Source organism: Serinus canaria, chromosome 9 (assembly GCF_022539315.1).
Source record: "Serinus canaria isolate serCan28SL12 chromosome 9, serCan2020, whole genome shotgun sequence".
NCBI classification, from domain to species: Eukaryota; Metazoa; Chordata; class Aves; order Passeriformes; family Fringillidae; genus Serinus; species Serinus canaria.
The window spans coordinates 23,118,158-23,134,568 of record NC_066323.1 but is presented as its reverse complement, the minus strand read 5'-3'; the positions used below and the strand labels follow the sequence as shown (position 1 = coordinate 23,134,568).

Sequence of the window (16,411 nt, the reverse complement as noted above, 5' to 3'; positions counted from 1 at the left end):
TTTGCATAACAGACCACAGCAGTGCCAACAGATCCAGTGCAGCACACAGTGTCAGCTCCCATCAACTTCCTGTGGGGTTTTCCCTTTATTGGAGCTCCTGTGACAGGAAGAAGTGGCAGTGAAGAAAATATGTGTAACTGATACATCTCAGAGCAGGCTGGGGGCTGCCAAAGCTTCCTTGGCTGGCTGGAAACACACAGAGGTGAAGCCCCCTGCTCAGTCACCTGAGAAGTGCTCGGTGTATGTTCATGCCAGCTCTGTGCATAGAAGCAGCCAAGATTGTCCTTCATGTTCATCAAAGCCCACTGAATTCCTGATCTGGGGCCCCCACTGCTCTCCACACACTTCCAACCCTGACACTTGCAGTCTCTCCAGCTTCCTTGGCCTTAAAAGCAAGCCCTGTTTCTCACCACCACCCACCCCAAGCCCCTTGGCATCATCCCCTGGGTCCCTGCACAGGTGCCTGTAGAAGGACCTTAGCCTTGGTCACTGGTGTCACCTGGGCAGGCAGGCTTGAGCCCATCAGAGCAGAGAGAAGCCAGACCTTGGGGTTCCAGTGCAGGGTTTATCTCTCTCAAAATGGTGTTTTTAAGCATTCTCATGATGGAGATAATGCCTCGAGGGGGGTTCAGCCCATGAGGGCTAATGGCAGTAATGTTTTTTTTCCTTTTGGCCAAGTGAGAGAGCCCTGGCCAAGGTGAAGTTGAGCAGTGTTGTTACCCAAAAAAGGGGATGATTTGTAGCCCTCAGTCTGTTATGTACCAATGTTGGCAGACTTGTTCAGCTCAGTCTGGTGCTTTTGCTGTAGGTGACTTCATGAAAATTGGAGGGAGCAGTTCACATCCCTACAAAAACAGAGCAGGGAAAGGGATCTTTGCCAGATCCAAACAAGAATTTCCTTCCTTTAATTTGCCCCACAGCCTGAACACTGACAGAACATAGCCTTATGCATATCCTAATGGATGGGGCTTCATTTTGTAAAAGTTTCTATTAGAAAAGTTTATTTTTTATGCTGGTTGTATATCTCCTTTCCATTTGTGTTGATTTGGGTATTCATCATCCTGCTGACTGTGATAAGGGTTCATCAGTTTCCCTGCATGCTACTAATAAGATAATGCTTTTAAGCCCTTTGGTATTTTCACATGAAACATGTTCTTGCTGCTGCAGCTCCTCAGCAGAGTGATGGCTCTAATCATCCTCCCTGTCAATAACTGTCAGCTGTGATGGAGCTGGGGTTGTGGCTGGCTGGATAAACCAGCAATGTGAAATAGAGGATGTGCAGTGCTGAAGAGTTGCCAGTCTAGAGCAGGAGAAAGGACTAATTAAAGCTCCCCATACCAGAGCTGAAGCAAGCCTAATGCCACGATGTTTTTCTGTACTACTCCTGATGTTCAGGCTCAGATGATTAATCCAGGATAATATCTTGCCATAGTTTCTTTTGATTTCAGTTCTGAGTGAAATTAAATACTGGAAGGATTCAATTAAAAAAAAATCCTACTGATTGATATAAGGACTAGAAGTATTGTTTGGCATTACAACTAATCCTTTTTACCATCTAGATTAAAAGCAATCAGATGCTGTGTAGATTGAGGTGATTTCAATGTTTATTCTGTAATTAAACATCTATTATTATTATTATTATTATTATTATTATTATTATTATTATTATTATTATTATTATTATTATTATTATATTATTATTATTATTATTATATCCTATTTGAACCTCTTAAAGAGATCTTTAGTACAAGGTTCTGTGGCTGCTCAAGAAATGACAGAAATACAGGAAGCATTTTAAACCTTCTCTGTTGCCAGTGAATCTGGTGGCTTCAGAATCTTAAAGCAGGAATTGTATCTGCCCAAGTTTCTAAGGGAGCAATGGGAATAAGTGGAGGAATCTGACTGCCTTTTAATGGATGAGGAATGATGAGAGCAGCCTGCTTGCAGGGTGAAAAGACCCTTTCAGATATCTCTTCGAGATGCTTGTGATTGTTTTCCTATGGCTGCCATGCTGGAGTTGCTGTGAGTTGTGGCCATTCACTCAGGGTTTTGCTGAGCTGCCTGCAGTGCCTGTGTTGAATTCTCCCTGCCTCTCTTTAAAGGCTGCTGAGCCAGAAGGGCTCTGCCCTGAGTCCCAGCCCTTTGGTGGGAGGGGAGTTCTGCAGGGGCTGATTGTCTGCTGCTCACTCCTTGAGGATATGGGATCTGCCTCTGCTGAAATGTGAGAGGATGGCTTCCTGAGCAGAGAGCAGTCCATGCTCCTGCCCCTCACTGCCATGCCCTTGGGGAGCCATGGACACACCTCATGCAGGGGCACAGAGCAGTTCCTACTGTCACTCTCTTTTGGCTGACACCCTGTTAGTTAATTGATTCGTCCTTTCCAGTGTAGTTTGGGCCAGTTTGCTTCCAGGGTAGACCCAGGTATCCAGGCAGAGCCTGCTTCAGGCTGAGACGTCCCTCCCTGCACAACTCCTCAGACTGGGCAATGCAGGAGAGACCTGGGGGAAGCAGCCCTTGTGAATCCCTCATGGAAGGCTCTGAGCCCTGGTCTCCTCTGTCACTGCTGCCCCAGCTGGCAGATTCCTCTCTGCTCTCCTGCACTTGCTGTGATCCCACAGGCTGGCAAGGTCTGGCTGAAGAGAGCAGACCTGCAGAGCATCCCCACCTCCAGCACAGCTCCCAGGGCTCTGTGTGCAGCCAGCTGCACAAACACAAACCATGGAGGGCATCTGGAGATGGAGAAGGATCCAGAGAATCCCTCTGCCCCTAGAGGTGGGCAACAGCTGACTGGGAGCACTGAGAACCTCTCTGATGCATGAACACAGCTCGGGCAGCAGCCTGGCACAAGGAAGCCTGAAATTCCTTGGGGTTGGCCTTGCTGTAGACAGGTTGGAGCCTACTCAGACCTGACCTTACTCTCAAGCTGTGTGGTCGCCTTCTCATGGCATGAAGAAACTGTAAATGCTGCTTGGGGAGACCTGGCAGTGTCTAAAAAAGTAGTTTTTGTGTTCCAAAACTACTTTTCAGTTCTAGACCTGAGAGGCATGCCTTAGTGAAGCAGGTGGGTAATAGTGTTTATCTTGGTGCTCCAGGTTCTGTTTAAAGTTAAGCAAAGTTTAAGAGAACTTCCAATCCTGGCTGTAAGTTGAACTTACACTGCTGAAGTATAAGATCATATCCAGGCCTGTTACAAAATGGAGCTCTCTGTGTTTAGAACAGCAGAGCTAAATTAATATCCTCATTACAAATGTCAATTGCAAATACAATTAGCAGGTTATTGAAAGGTTGGACATTCATAAAATGTAAATTCTGAAGCCAGAAAAGGTGCAGTTTCTCCTTAAGGGAAAGAGTGCCAATAACACATGCTCCTTTTCTTCACAAGAAATTAAGGAGTGTCTGGGGGAGAGGAGTTGGGATGGCTTTAAATATTTTGATACTCCCTTCCAAAATAAGTTTATAGTTTCCCCACATACAATTTAATTAAGCCTTCGATCTGACCTTTGTATTGAGCAATAAAATTTAACTGGGAAAGATGTGGGTAGAAGGAGAGCACAAACAAAGCATGCCCCACGTCAGCCAGTGTGAGAACTGTTTCTGTAACCAAAACTAATGAGATCATCAGGACAAAAGCAAGAGCCAAAGCATTTTCAATTATTACTAATATTTTTCTTCCTCGAGCCAGTTTATATTTTTCTTAATTACAGCTTTGAGCTGTGGCGTGATATTTAGCAGATGCCTTCAGCACTTGGCGTGCTGATCACTTGCACACTCCAGACTGGCAGGGGCACCCAATCTTTGAAGTCTGGAGCTCACATTCATCTTTACCCATAAAGGTCAGCCCTGCATTCCTGCATCCCCCCAAACTGCCATTAAGTTTAATAGGAGTTTGGAGCACGCCAGGCATGCGGGATCAGGATCGCTCTCAGTCTTCCTGATAGCACCAGTCAGGCATGTACACAATTTCCAAACTTAGCTAATTAATTGCACCATGCAGTGAAGGCAGAAGGCTGTCACAGGGCTTTTGAGTTGTTTCTTTTATTACAAGAAAGTTACAACAAATGTTCCATAGATTTACTGGGAACATCATGTTTTACAGATACTTCCATGCTGTGTTTCAGGATATCAAGTCAGCTGTGCTGCACTACATACGATGTATCTGGCAAACTGAATGAGCATAAACATGCAACCACAAACATGGGCCTAGGACTAGACTAAAAACAGATGTTTCCAGGAAATGTCAAATATGTTTGGCATGTTTTAAGCTTATACTTTCAGCTTGTCTGCATTTGAATAAGTCTCATATTAATATAAGCAAAATGACAAAACCTTTTCTTGCAAATGACTGATTGATTAATGGAAGTTCTGCTGAATCACACGAGGTTTGTTAGGTTGAATTATTTCTTCCCAAGGAAAAGATGGATTATTCCTGCTTGACATTTACCATGGCAGGAGCAGTTCTACGTGCAGGTTTACTTTTAGACCCAGAACTAATACAGTTGTATTGTGCTCCTGAAAATCTTGCAGGGTTTGCTATGGCCACTGTGTATCAGCAGCCAAACACAAAGAGGGGCAGGTTTCCTTAATGCAGGACAGCTGAGATCATGTCCTGCTCTCTCTGTACACGTGTGCATTGCACTCAGATGTGGTGGACTAAAAGGTTGCTTGGGAGAAGGGGAAGGAGCTGCCATTTCATGTAACTGTGGCTTCTAGGCACCTGACATCTCAAACTGCCTCATGGCTGTTCCTGTCTTTTCTTTATTGCATTTGAATTAGTTCCTGAAAGTTCAAGCCAATGTTATTTCTTTCAGAGGGTGGGTATGGCTCTCAGAATGTGCAAAATGTGCAGGAAATAAAGTAGTTCTCTCACTGGTCCACAGGGAATGGCAATCTGCCAAAGATCACAGAGAGCTTAATATAGAATTAAAATGTGGAAATAGGTAATCCTGGTCCCAATTTATTATCATCCCCTCACTCATTCTTTTAAAAAAGAGAAAGTTCTTAAAGAGAGAAGTGGAAATATCTCAGAATTGAACTGGGACACACCAGCTTACCCCCATAATCTTGTCCCACAGGTCTTCTGGAAAGGCTGGCCTGAACCTAATGCCACTCAGGAATTCAGTGGGGAGAGTGGTCTATGCACCTAAAACTCCTGGAGTTCTTTCTTTTCCTGATTAAAGATTTATTTTTTCCTCCTAACACCAGGTTTCCATTAAAAGGTATGTGGGGAAAAGGCCTCTCTGGACACCACGTTCTCAGGCTGAAATAGAAAATGGTAGAACAGTACATCCAGAGCTGTTCATTGCTCCCTTCTTCTGGCTCCACAAAGCACACATTACACCCACCTTTTACTGACTGGCATTATACAGACCAAAATAACAGACTCCAGAATTTGGAGAATTGCATCACAAGTTATCATACTTTAGGAGTGCTCACATTCCCATTTCCACAGCATTCCTGTTTCCATTTGTCTGCTGCAGCTGTAACTGGAAATAATTACAGCTGGTCTTAATGTCAAGATAATGGATTGTTTGGAAATTGTTGGTACATTTTATGGCGACAGCATTGTTGTGCAATTTCAGAGCTTCTTCCTTTGAATATGTAAAAGTAATTTCAGCTTTTGCTACCCGAGGTGATAAAAAGCTAATAATAACACTGCAGCATCTACTGTAATTTAAGAGCCTGTTCCACCAAGTTGCACCTAGCTTTAATTTCTTATGAAGCTGTCAGCCAAACCCAAGCATGTGATGGAAGGGAAATTTATCAAGGAACAGAGCTCCAACGTGGAGAGTAACTGCAGGTGCTGACCAGTTCACTTCAGACCTGTGTTATGGTGTCATTACACCCATGATGAGCTATTCAAGACCAAGGCATTAATTTGCTACTGTAGATGCTGACAGACTGTCTTTTCAAAGCCCAGTGCTTGCATGAAAGTCTAGAAATACATGGACAAGAAAAGAAGAGTCTAGAAATGGTCTGACTTGATGTAATTAATGTGGGGAAAGCAGAAATAAACAATCTCTGCTGCTTTTGTCTCCCCAAATAGCTGGGTTGCAGGTTTCCTCCAGCAGCTCCAGGTTAAGCTGATGGAAACGTGTCCAGAATCCCCACGGTGGATTGATAAGCATGGATTCTCTGCTGTCAGTGCCCCACTCCATTAGAAGCCAGGCTGCTGTAATTAACATTTACAGGACTGGTCTGGCAAATCTCTCTGTTTGTTTTTATTCTGCCTCCCCTCTAAGGGCTCTACCCCTGTCTGGTGAGAGGATCTGCAGCCTTAGAGGCACACAGGCTGTTGGCAGTCACGAGTGCAGTGCCTGACGAGCAGAGATTGTCATTTACCATCACAGAGAAAGGACTGAGCTCAAATCAGATCAAGAGAAGGACAAAAATGGAAGTAGGTTTCTGTTAAGTAGCTGAACTTGTTCATCCCTTGGCAGGACAGTAGGAAAAAATGAACGGATTAAAGCAGACCCTGCTGATATCACTCACTAGAGAGCAATAGCATGCAAGAGCACCAGTAAATAGTTACATCTTTGATAATCCTAAGCAGTAGCAAACTGAAAAGTATTTGGCCTAGGAAGGGGGAGCTGACAGCTTGGGTGTCAGTATGACTTAAACATCTGTCTGATGACCTGGTAATAACCAAAAAATATTATATGGCATTGTTTTGGCCTCTGATTCAGGTGTACTCAGTGAATGCATTTGAAAAGCATAACCAGCCCTCACTGTAAGGGAGGTTTCCTGTTCCTAAATGAGCTCAGTGGCAGTTTTGGTTCTCCTGCCATCCTGAGCTGGTCTCTCTGAGGAACAGCATCGATCCACAGAGGTATTTATGAGTAGCTCGGTGCCATCGGAGCAGCACGTGCATTCCTGGGCAGCAATCTGTGCTTACAGCTCAGAGGTGAAGGTAATCCTGAACACTCTCAACAGCAAGGTCAAGTCATTTTCATGCTTTGTTTTGTTTATGCTGTCAAGATGTGAGTTCAGCAGCAGTTAACAGAGATGAGAGTTCAGCTGAGGAAGTGGACTCAATCCCCTGGACTAACTGAGCTGTAATCACGGGGCCTGGAGGAACTCTGAGCCATCTCCAGTGACCCCAGCAGACCCTGTCCTCGGCAGGAGTCCCAAGAGGCTGCTCAGAAAGGCTGCTTTGGCACTCAGCTGCCTTCACTAAGCACCCTTTTTGGCAGGATTTGAATATCCTCACTGAGAGCTGGACGAGGGAGCAGCACAGCCACCACTGCAGCAGCTGTATCAGCACCACGGTGCAGTGACAATACAGAGCACAGAATAATATCCTGTGCCAGGCTCCAAAGGCCATCCCCTTGTCAGGCTGAGGGGAGCTGGAGCCTTCAGAGAGGTAAACCACTCTATTTCTGGAACAGAGAGAGGGACTGATGGTGGAAGGAAGCTTCTAGCAATGGAGAAAGCTTCTAGTAGGCAACATAAAGCCTTTAAAATTCAGAAGGTAAACAGGAGAACAAACCAAAGCTGTGGGGTTTGGTGGGTTGGTTTTATGAAGTCATACTCCGGGGGCTGAATCCATGGGTGCTGAACATCTGGGGCTTGCTCTGTTGAGACTGAAGTTTCATTTCTGTGCTAGTCTTCACACTAACACTTTTTTCTTTCCTAGCATGATCAGTACTTTTTTGCCTTTTGAATGTCAGTAGTAGACTGAACATAACCATCTCTGACTCAGAGGAAAAGATTTAAGAGGAAAAACTCATTTAACTCAGAGTGTCTCAGCCAAAATCGTGGAGTGAGTAAGCAACAGGAACTCTGAGGAAACTGGAATAAAATGGAAAATCTTTCTACTGCTGAAATTTGTGCCTTAAAAACCAAAGAGAGGATTGAAAAAGATCTTGAACTGACTTGAAAGTTAAGCTATTTTTATTTATTTTTAAGAAAGGAGAAAACAGAGCATTATAAATAAAATGCCAATTTTGCACAATTAGATCCCAAATTAGAATTGGCCATGAATAGCATCGGAAGATCCTCTGATGTGAAGACAGAGAGAGAATTCAGAATGGAGTCCTTCCCCTGGAAAGGATAAAGGCAGAATTTCCTAATGTATTATTTAACGCTTGTTATGTAGTGCATTAAGCAGGGACTGAGAGGAAAGCTTTTAAAAACCAACAGTCTCTCTGATAGCATTAAATCTTACCCTAGATTTTTGTTAAAGTCAATAGTAAGAAAATAAACGAATTAATACATTTCAGTCTGCCCGATTTATAGACGCCAATCAAGTTACAATGGTGGACATGGCCAGCTGAAAGAGGGGAATGGATTCACCTGAGTGAGGTCTTAATTTAATCAGCTGGCCCCAGAGAGCTGAAGTCAGCAGGCTGGGATGATATAAGAGGCAGCAGAGAAATAGTGCCTTGACTGCAGTTGCAAAGGAGAGTGACAGTGATGGAAAGGACTCGAGGCAGTGTCAGAACACACCTATTTCCATGATTTATTCTTAATTTACTTTAATGACAGTCTGAAGGTTGTCCATTTTTCTTTAAATGTCCTCAGAATACTGATATTTTCTAAACACTCTGAGCATGCTTTTTCTCCCCCTGCTTTCTGTGAGCTCCACTGCAAGTTGCAATCACAGAGGGACTCTGCCTGCACTTTGCCATAAGGAATTTCAAGCACAATGTCACAATACCCTTTTCCCAAAGCGTGCCTTGCCAGCTGCTGTCCCTTCCCTGCAGTCTCTCTTGAGTCAGGTGTAGGAATCACACATTCCTCTGGGATTAATGTTGATATTATAGTAAAATGGAGGAATTCATTGCATTTCTTTCACAGTTTATTCTGGCAAAAGAACAATGTGTGCTTTCCCAATACAATAGCTCATTTTTAGTATCAAGTGAATTTATTGATGGTTGTTCAGAACTACTGACATGCAGACAATGATCTCAGATTGCATTTGCATTTCTGGAATACTTTCCATCTTTCCAGTTTCTGCCAGGAACTTGCTTCTGTGATTCAGAGTTTTCATTTTAAGATTGGACTGCTGTTTCATCTGCATTACAAATCCATGCTTTTTGCTTTCTTTTGTATGTGCACTGCATTCATTAGTAACACAAATCCTTTAAACTTGGACCTGAACATGTATTGTTAATTATAAATTCTTCCAGGTAGGCATTTGTTCTTTTTGAGCACTCAGGTATGCTTTTACAGATTGACTACAAAATGATCATCCCTTCAGCAGATGAAATAGTCTTTTGGTTTGTTTGTTTGTTTTTTTCACCACAGTGCCAATGAAAGGGTTTAAGGGCAATATGGTCTCAGTAATATTTGCAAATACCTTGGAAATATCTTCATAACTGAAGATTTATTATTTTCTCCCTATAAAAAACCAAATCCATGTTTTTGCAATAAAGGGCTACTCCTACTTTCTTCTGAATCCAATTCTTTGTATAAAAATACATGGCATTGCCTCAAAATGCATCTGGAGGGAGAGGCCTTCCAGTGCTTAAAGGAGACTTACAGAAAGGGGGGAGAGTGACCCTTGACACAGGCAGACACTGAAAAGGACCAGGGGTAGTGATTTTAAATGAAAAGAGGAGAGATTTAGGTGAGACACTAGGAGAAGTTCTGGCCTCAGACGGTGCTGAGGCCCTGGCACAGAGAAGCTGTGGATGCCCCATCCCTGGAAGTGTCCCAGGGATAGGCCTTGGAGCAACCTGGGATAGTGCAAGGTGTTCCTGCCCATGGCAGGGGGGTGGAACAAGGTGATCTTTAAGGTCCCTTCCAACCCAGAGCATTCTGGGGTTCTGTTAAGTCAATATCCAATCTCCTGCAGGACCCCACCAGCCTGGAGGGAGTTTCACAAATCCACTCAATCCTAACTCCATGTTTTAAAGCATGAGCTAGTTCCCAGCCCAGGGGAAACTGAAGGTGCTTTCTGTGAGAGATGAGGTTCAGAGCCCAGGCACTGCAATGCAGAACAGCTGTTATTCTGCTCAGGCTGTGTCTGTGAGTAGCCACCAGGCAGGCAGAAGAGACTTGTGGAGCAAAACAGTGGGTGCTGAGAAGAGAGCAGCTGAGCCCAGCTAAAACATGAGTGCAAGTGCCCCATCAGTCTCCATCCATGCTTCAGTTATTCAGAGGGAGTGTACACCACGTTCCAGCAATAATTAAATATGTTCAAGCACTATTTCAAAGATGTGTGATTAATCTCATGTTCACTTTCATGTTTTCAGATATACTCAAGGACAAGAAAACCCATGCAGAAAACAGAAATGAACCAAAACCAACCGTGAAAAAGATTGACACCACAACCACCACAAGCACTGTCAAGTCATCCTCCAAGCACAGCGTGACTGGCACTGGGAGCAGCCCAGCCCTCAGCCCCTCCCTTGCTCTTCTGGCAGCACTAGCAGCTCTGTGGCACTGTCCCCTGTAGCTGCACTGCCCTGCAGTGCTAGTGCTCCTGCTCTGTCATTGATACCTGCAGCCTTACCCACTGGAAACAAATGGAAATGGCTCTCTAGTTGATGTGATTTGTTAGGATAAATAAGAAGTGAAATGCTGGAGTGGGCAGATACCAAGTGTCATGAAGATAGCTTTTGGCAAAGCCACCCAAGGTACAGCGAGGATGATCACAAGGGTCTGTGTAGCTTAAGTTATGGGGTAGAAATAACTGAAAACCCAGAAATTGTCTATGTGTGTGTTAATGTTTTCATCAGTTTCGTTTGCTAGAATCTGACTGGCTGTTGTTTGTTTAATTTTTCTGGTAAGTTATATGAATGGTCAGTCTTCAAATTCAAGGCAATCCTTTCTTTGTTTTTTTAAGTGAGCAGCTAACAAGCTGTGCTACAGTTCATGGAATGTTATGGGGTTGGGATGGACCTTAAAGATTATCGAGTCCCAGCCCCCCTGCCATGGCAGGGACCCCTCCCACCAGCCCAGGTACCAGGTTGCTCCCCTGTAGGGGGAAGTGCTCTCTACCGGCTTGATGAAATTCCTGAGTGGTCAAGAAGATCAAAGCATGTTTGAAACTTCTTTTCACTCTTATTGTTTAGATTGTAGGAAGCAACATAAAAACATATGGTGTGTCTAATATATCAGTATAGTTGCCTTAACTGTGGAAAAAAATAGAACCACTTTGTTTACTGAGAGACATAGATAGTGAGTTTCCCTGCCCCACAAAATGTCATTACCAGATGCTTAAGCATATGCTCAAGGCTTATTGGATGAATGTCCAGCAAAGGGAAACATAAATAAATGTAATAATGTTTTATCCACCTAAATGCAGCTCTGTATAGAAAAAATAAAAAAAAACAAAAAAGAAAAAAAAGGTAATTCAGTTCAAACTTACTTTACCTATGAGATGTTACATAGAAACCAACTTAAGTTTTCCATAAAGGTCCCAGAAATATAAATTATTGGGAACTCCCATTAGACACTAACTAGATTTTGTGCATTATGGATCTCTGAAATCAACTGTTTCATAAACTGTGTATTATTTAATTACATTTAATGTTTAAAATTTTGTATCACGTTAGGTGTAAATGTAAAACATTCTGAAATCTAGAACATTCTCTGTTATGCTTCATCTTGATTGCTACCCTAGAAAATGTCAAATGTGCATTATATTACAAGGCTATTTTTCTTAAGTCAATGATACATTGATGCATTTTAACTTTTTGGATGAAAAAGTACTAGAATAACTTCTAATGGGTTAAGAGTTAATGTGTGTTTTCCAACAACTGTTTACAGTGCCATTGAATATATGTATACAAACACAACTGTATGAATACAGTGATTAATATGATAAATATATGAAACATTAGAATTGTTATATTTACTATATTTCATAACTATTACAACTGTTTAATGGCCATTTTCATGTTGTAGACTATTCTTATGTACAGTTTTGTAAGATTTAATGTAAAACACTTGCCTTTGGTTTTTGTAAAACATCTCTTTGATACTTGGCGTTACCCAGTCACTGAGATTACTGAAGAGAAGAGCCCTGTGTCTCACTAACCAGCTTCAGGAATTTTATTGGCAACCTTGGCTATAGAAGCCTGACTCAAAGGAGGTGCCATGGCCAGGATGACTGCTGGGTGTCACCACACAGGAGGTGACAATAGTACAGAACAAGCAGACAGTAAGTGAACAAAGGTTTACTACACTTGCACATTTCCAGACAGTATCAGTGAACATGTCTAGTTATGTTTCCAAAGTGGGGCTTTAGTTTCATTTCCAGTTTTGGTTCCTAGGTCATATTTACAACATAAAGGTATGATCAGAACCGTGGATACACCCAGCTGCAAAGGCAGCATTTCTAAAGTGGCAGCAGCTAAATTTTCTAAAAGATAACTCAATTTTAATGTTGAAATGAAACAAAATGGAGAATATACCTACATTAACATCAAGTATTTTATATTTTAACTCTGATTTTTCACAACAGAAGGGTTATTCATATCCCTAAGGAGTGCTTCCCAGTCCTATCAGTGAAAATCAGTTTCCCACAAGTATTTAAATGGCTGTCCTGTGTTTTCCAGGGTTTGTGAGCTGCACCAGTCTATGGAACCATAATTAAAAATGCTGCTTCTTGTATTCATTTTCGGTGCCCTTTGGAAAAGTTCTGTTTTACCTATGCAGGTCCCATCATTTGTGCACTGGAAGAACTCTGTAATGCCTGGCACTCTTATGAATCCTGCACTGTGATGGCTGAGTCAGACAGGAACTCTCTGTGCACAAACAGAAAGGTCCCCTGGGTGCTCACACTCACCCCCTGCCCCACCAAGCTTCACTGGAGCGATCCCTGTCTGATGCTTGTCAGCCCAACTGCTGATTTAGTGTTCTCACACTTACAGTGCTCAGTCATCGTTCAGGCTCTGAAAGTGTCCATCAGGATTCCTATGGATGAGGTTTCAGGGCTGGGCTCCAATCCTGCCAGATGTCAGCTGTGCAGTTGGGAGTTTTTTCAGATTTTTCTCACCTGCAGAGAGGGAACCTGATCAGCCAGAGCCAGGTGTGTTTGTGAGGTCTGGTCTGGAAAAGATTTAAGCAGCGATCTCACAGCCACATGCTCAGCTGCAGCAGAGGGAGCTGCAGAAACCCCACAGGAGGCAAGTATGCAATAATTCACCCAGGGAGCTATTTGTTGTTGTAAATGTCATAATTTTGCTAAACAGAAACCTCTGAAAAATCAAGGGTTTGGATTTGGGGATTGGTTGGTGAATATTTGTATTCATCTCTCAAGCTAAACAAGAAAACCCTTTAAAAGTTTCTGTAGCAAAACACAACAAGATCAAATCATGGGGTGAGGTAGAATCAACTCAATCCCATTGGACTCAAACAACGATAGAGCTTGCTGCAGAATGAGGGAAGAGGGCTCTACATCAATTAATACATTTCATGCAAAAACACTTCTACACTGTAAGAAGAGAACTGGTCAAACCAGCGTGAAACATGTTCACAATGAGCATCAAAAATTGTGCCATTTGAAATGGCAATGCAGTTTATTTTTACTGGTGGTTTATGATATTTTCCCCTTCTGGATCAGTTGCATTTACATTTTTACAAACAAATGTTTTCCATCAAATAAACCATCTATACCAGCAAAGGTAAAACCACTAGCTGGGTCAGATAAAGGAAGCATTCATTTTCAGATGAATTAGATACCTGCTTTACAAAGTCTTAGTTTGTTACCCAGGACACTGTAATTATGATGTAATTACAAAGGTCTAAATTCAAAATACTTTTGAACTTGTCTATGTAATCTCAGTGTAAAATAAGGTACCAGTCTAAGAGCATTGCTGTAGCCATGCCTAACAGTTATGAATTGTATTTAGCCACTGCTTTCTGATTGTTTATTGTTTTGCTATGACTTTCTTTGAATATTTTGTTGTGCCCACATTTGTTAATGCCAGCATTGGAAAGTAACTGCTGTCATACATTTGTGAGTAAAATCAATGTACAATTTTCTGCTGGGAGTGATGCAGGCTTTTTACCAAATCAGACAAAGCTGCCATGGGCACAGTGTCAGTTCTTAGTGTTTCACTGCTCTTCAGGCTCTGTGTTCCTGTAAGAGGCTCAGGTCTGTGTGTCCCCAGTCCCCTTCCTGGCTGTGGAAGCACCAGGGGAGGATGAGCAGGGGTGGGCAGAGGTGTGGGTGGCTGCAGGGTGCCAGGGCATGGCAGCCTCCAGCTGGCTGCCCTGAGCCCAGTGTTCTCAGCTAATTTCAAGCAGCTTTTACACTTCTCCAAATCATCTCTTGGAGACTGGCCAGGCAAAGAGCAGCAGAGAATCAAGAGACTGCACTTTCAGACAACTTCACAGCCACCTGCTAGGAATTGGACTTTTTTTTGCAGTTTAGATGCTTTGCACAGTCTGGCCTCTCACACTTTTTTCTGGCTTGCACATTGCCAGTGCTGTGCCCTCTCTTCTAGTACAGCTTCGTTATTGCATAAGGAACTGTGATTCTGATCTCTCAGTAATGAACCTTTTGAGGTAAAAATGTCTGTCAGAGCTTGATAAGGGCACACAAATAATACTGTCCAGCTGCGCTGACTTCAGAGGCTCTGTGCGTGGGTATCTGGCTGTGAGATTCACATCTCTCTGATCTCTTCAATCAGATCTGTGTTTCAAATAGCCCCATTCCCTTTTGATACCAAGTCTGCAACATAGAGAGAAAATTTAAATTTGCCCCTCTCATCCTGTATTGAGTCTTCTTCATGTTGTCCTAATGGATGTTGTGTACAGACTTGATTTTAATATTAGTCAAGCCTTTTTGCCCATATTTACTGAGATATTCAGAATTGCACATTATTAGGTTTAAGCAAGGTCTATTCAAGTGAAGGGAGCTGAAACACACACATTGAAGTGAGATACTGAGTAGGACAAAAAATCCAGAAAGTTCCTGCATTCCTGAATGGAACTCTTCACATTAAACACTGTTTAGAGTCAAAATTTCCTAGATAGCATGCTGTCAGAGGAATTCCAGCTTTTTTATTGAAAATTGATAAGCGGTCTACTCGTTTTAAAGGGGAAATCAGTTGATATCATGCTTTCCTCATGTCTCCTCACGTGGTCAGGTTTAGCTCTGTAGGACACATTCCCTATCTTGCACATTGTAAGGGCTTAATGTTAAAACTGGCCATAAGTACAAAGCATTTATTTTCATTCATTGCATTTTGCTGCTCTCTGTGCTTCTTGTAATGACATATGGCATATGTGTCATTGAAAAGTGAAACATCTTCCAGTCAATGTCATTACTGCTCTGACATGTGTAAGTCAAAAAGAACACAAGTTTATCTTATTCCCATTGCCTCAGAAGTCTAGAATTATTCTAAATACTGAATTCTCTTCTGTGTTCCATTGTCACTCTCTAAATAACTACATTTGAATTGTATTAAATATTAAGCCACGAAAAAAATGTAATGAGTGAGAGATTGTAATAAACAGAGAATAAATTCAGAAAAAGATCCTCCTAGGAAAGAAATCACCCATGGACTAGAACAGCTTTTTGAGTCCCTCTCCCTTCTCCAAGTAATCAGCATTGCACCTTCACACAGCTCAGCAGGAAGCCTGCATGCAGGAAGCTGCTACTGGATTCAGCAGAGTGAATTAAAACTACTGCTGCACAGTGATATTTCCAATATCTTGCTTGCAGTGGATGTCCTTTTGCCAGTTGCAAGGAATACATTCCAACTGCACGTGCAGCTGCTTCAGTCCTTGCTCAGGAAGCAGCTGCAGTTGCTGTAGCTTTGAGAAGAGGCTGCTGGACAGACCATGATGAAATTTTTTGGTGTCACTCCATGTCACTGTCCTTAAAATAGACTGGTTTAGGCATTCTGGTCATTACCAACACCACAAGGATTTGCCTCCATGGAAATCCTGTAATACCCTTCCAGAAGAGCACATCAAAGGGAGGCCACTGGTGCTCTCTCAATGTGCTTGAAGTGCTTCATTAAATACCCACTAACAACCACGTTGGTCTCTTTTTTCCATGTAGAAAGTGCAAAATTATGCTGTTTGCATGTAATCATTTCAATTAATCTTCAGTAAATTACTCAGTACTTCGTAATTATAATATTTGCAGTTAATTTAGTGCCATCTTAAAAATAATTAGTTGTATAATATAAGCAATTAATATTTATTCACGGTTTTTTTTCTTGCAGGGGGATATATAAATTGTCCTCAGTGGCCTTTCTGTACACCTAATTAGCACCTGTTTGAATTATTCTACAGGCTATGGACAATTCATTTGAAAAATAAATGCATTGCTAGTTTTGTGAACTCCTTGAAAATACACAGTTGTAAAAATTACTTTTCAGGGGAATGCAAAAGCAGGTTTTCATACATCTTCTGAGTTTATGAGCCAGGCTAGGCTTTTAGGCTATTGCACCTAAAATAGTTACTGACATTTTAAATGCAGTTAAGATGGAGGAAGTCTGATACC

At 42.3% G+C, this 16,411-nt stretch overlaps 1 protein-coding gene across 1 annotated transcript in view; it reads left to right on the top strand.

Annotated features, from left to right (window-relative positions):
• Positions 1 to 13,934, top strand: part of LOC103815703 (glypican-5-like) — a 362,048-nt gene extending 348,114 nt beyond the window's left edge. The window contains exon 9 of the mRNA XM_018913241.3: positions 10,197 to 13,934. Within this exon, the coding sequence (XP_018768786.2) occupies positions 10,197 to 10,399 (203 nt within the window). The 3' untranslated portion in view covers positions 10,400 to 13,934. The remainder of the gene's footprint in view (positions 1 to 10,196) is intronic.
• The last annotated feature ends 2,477 nt before the right edge of the window (positions 13,935 to 16,411 follow it).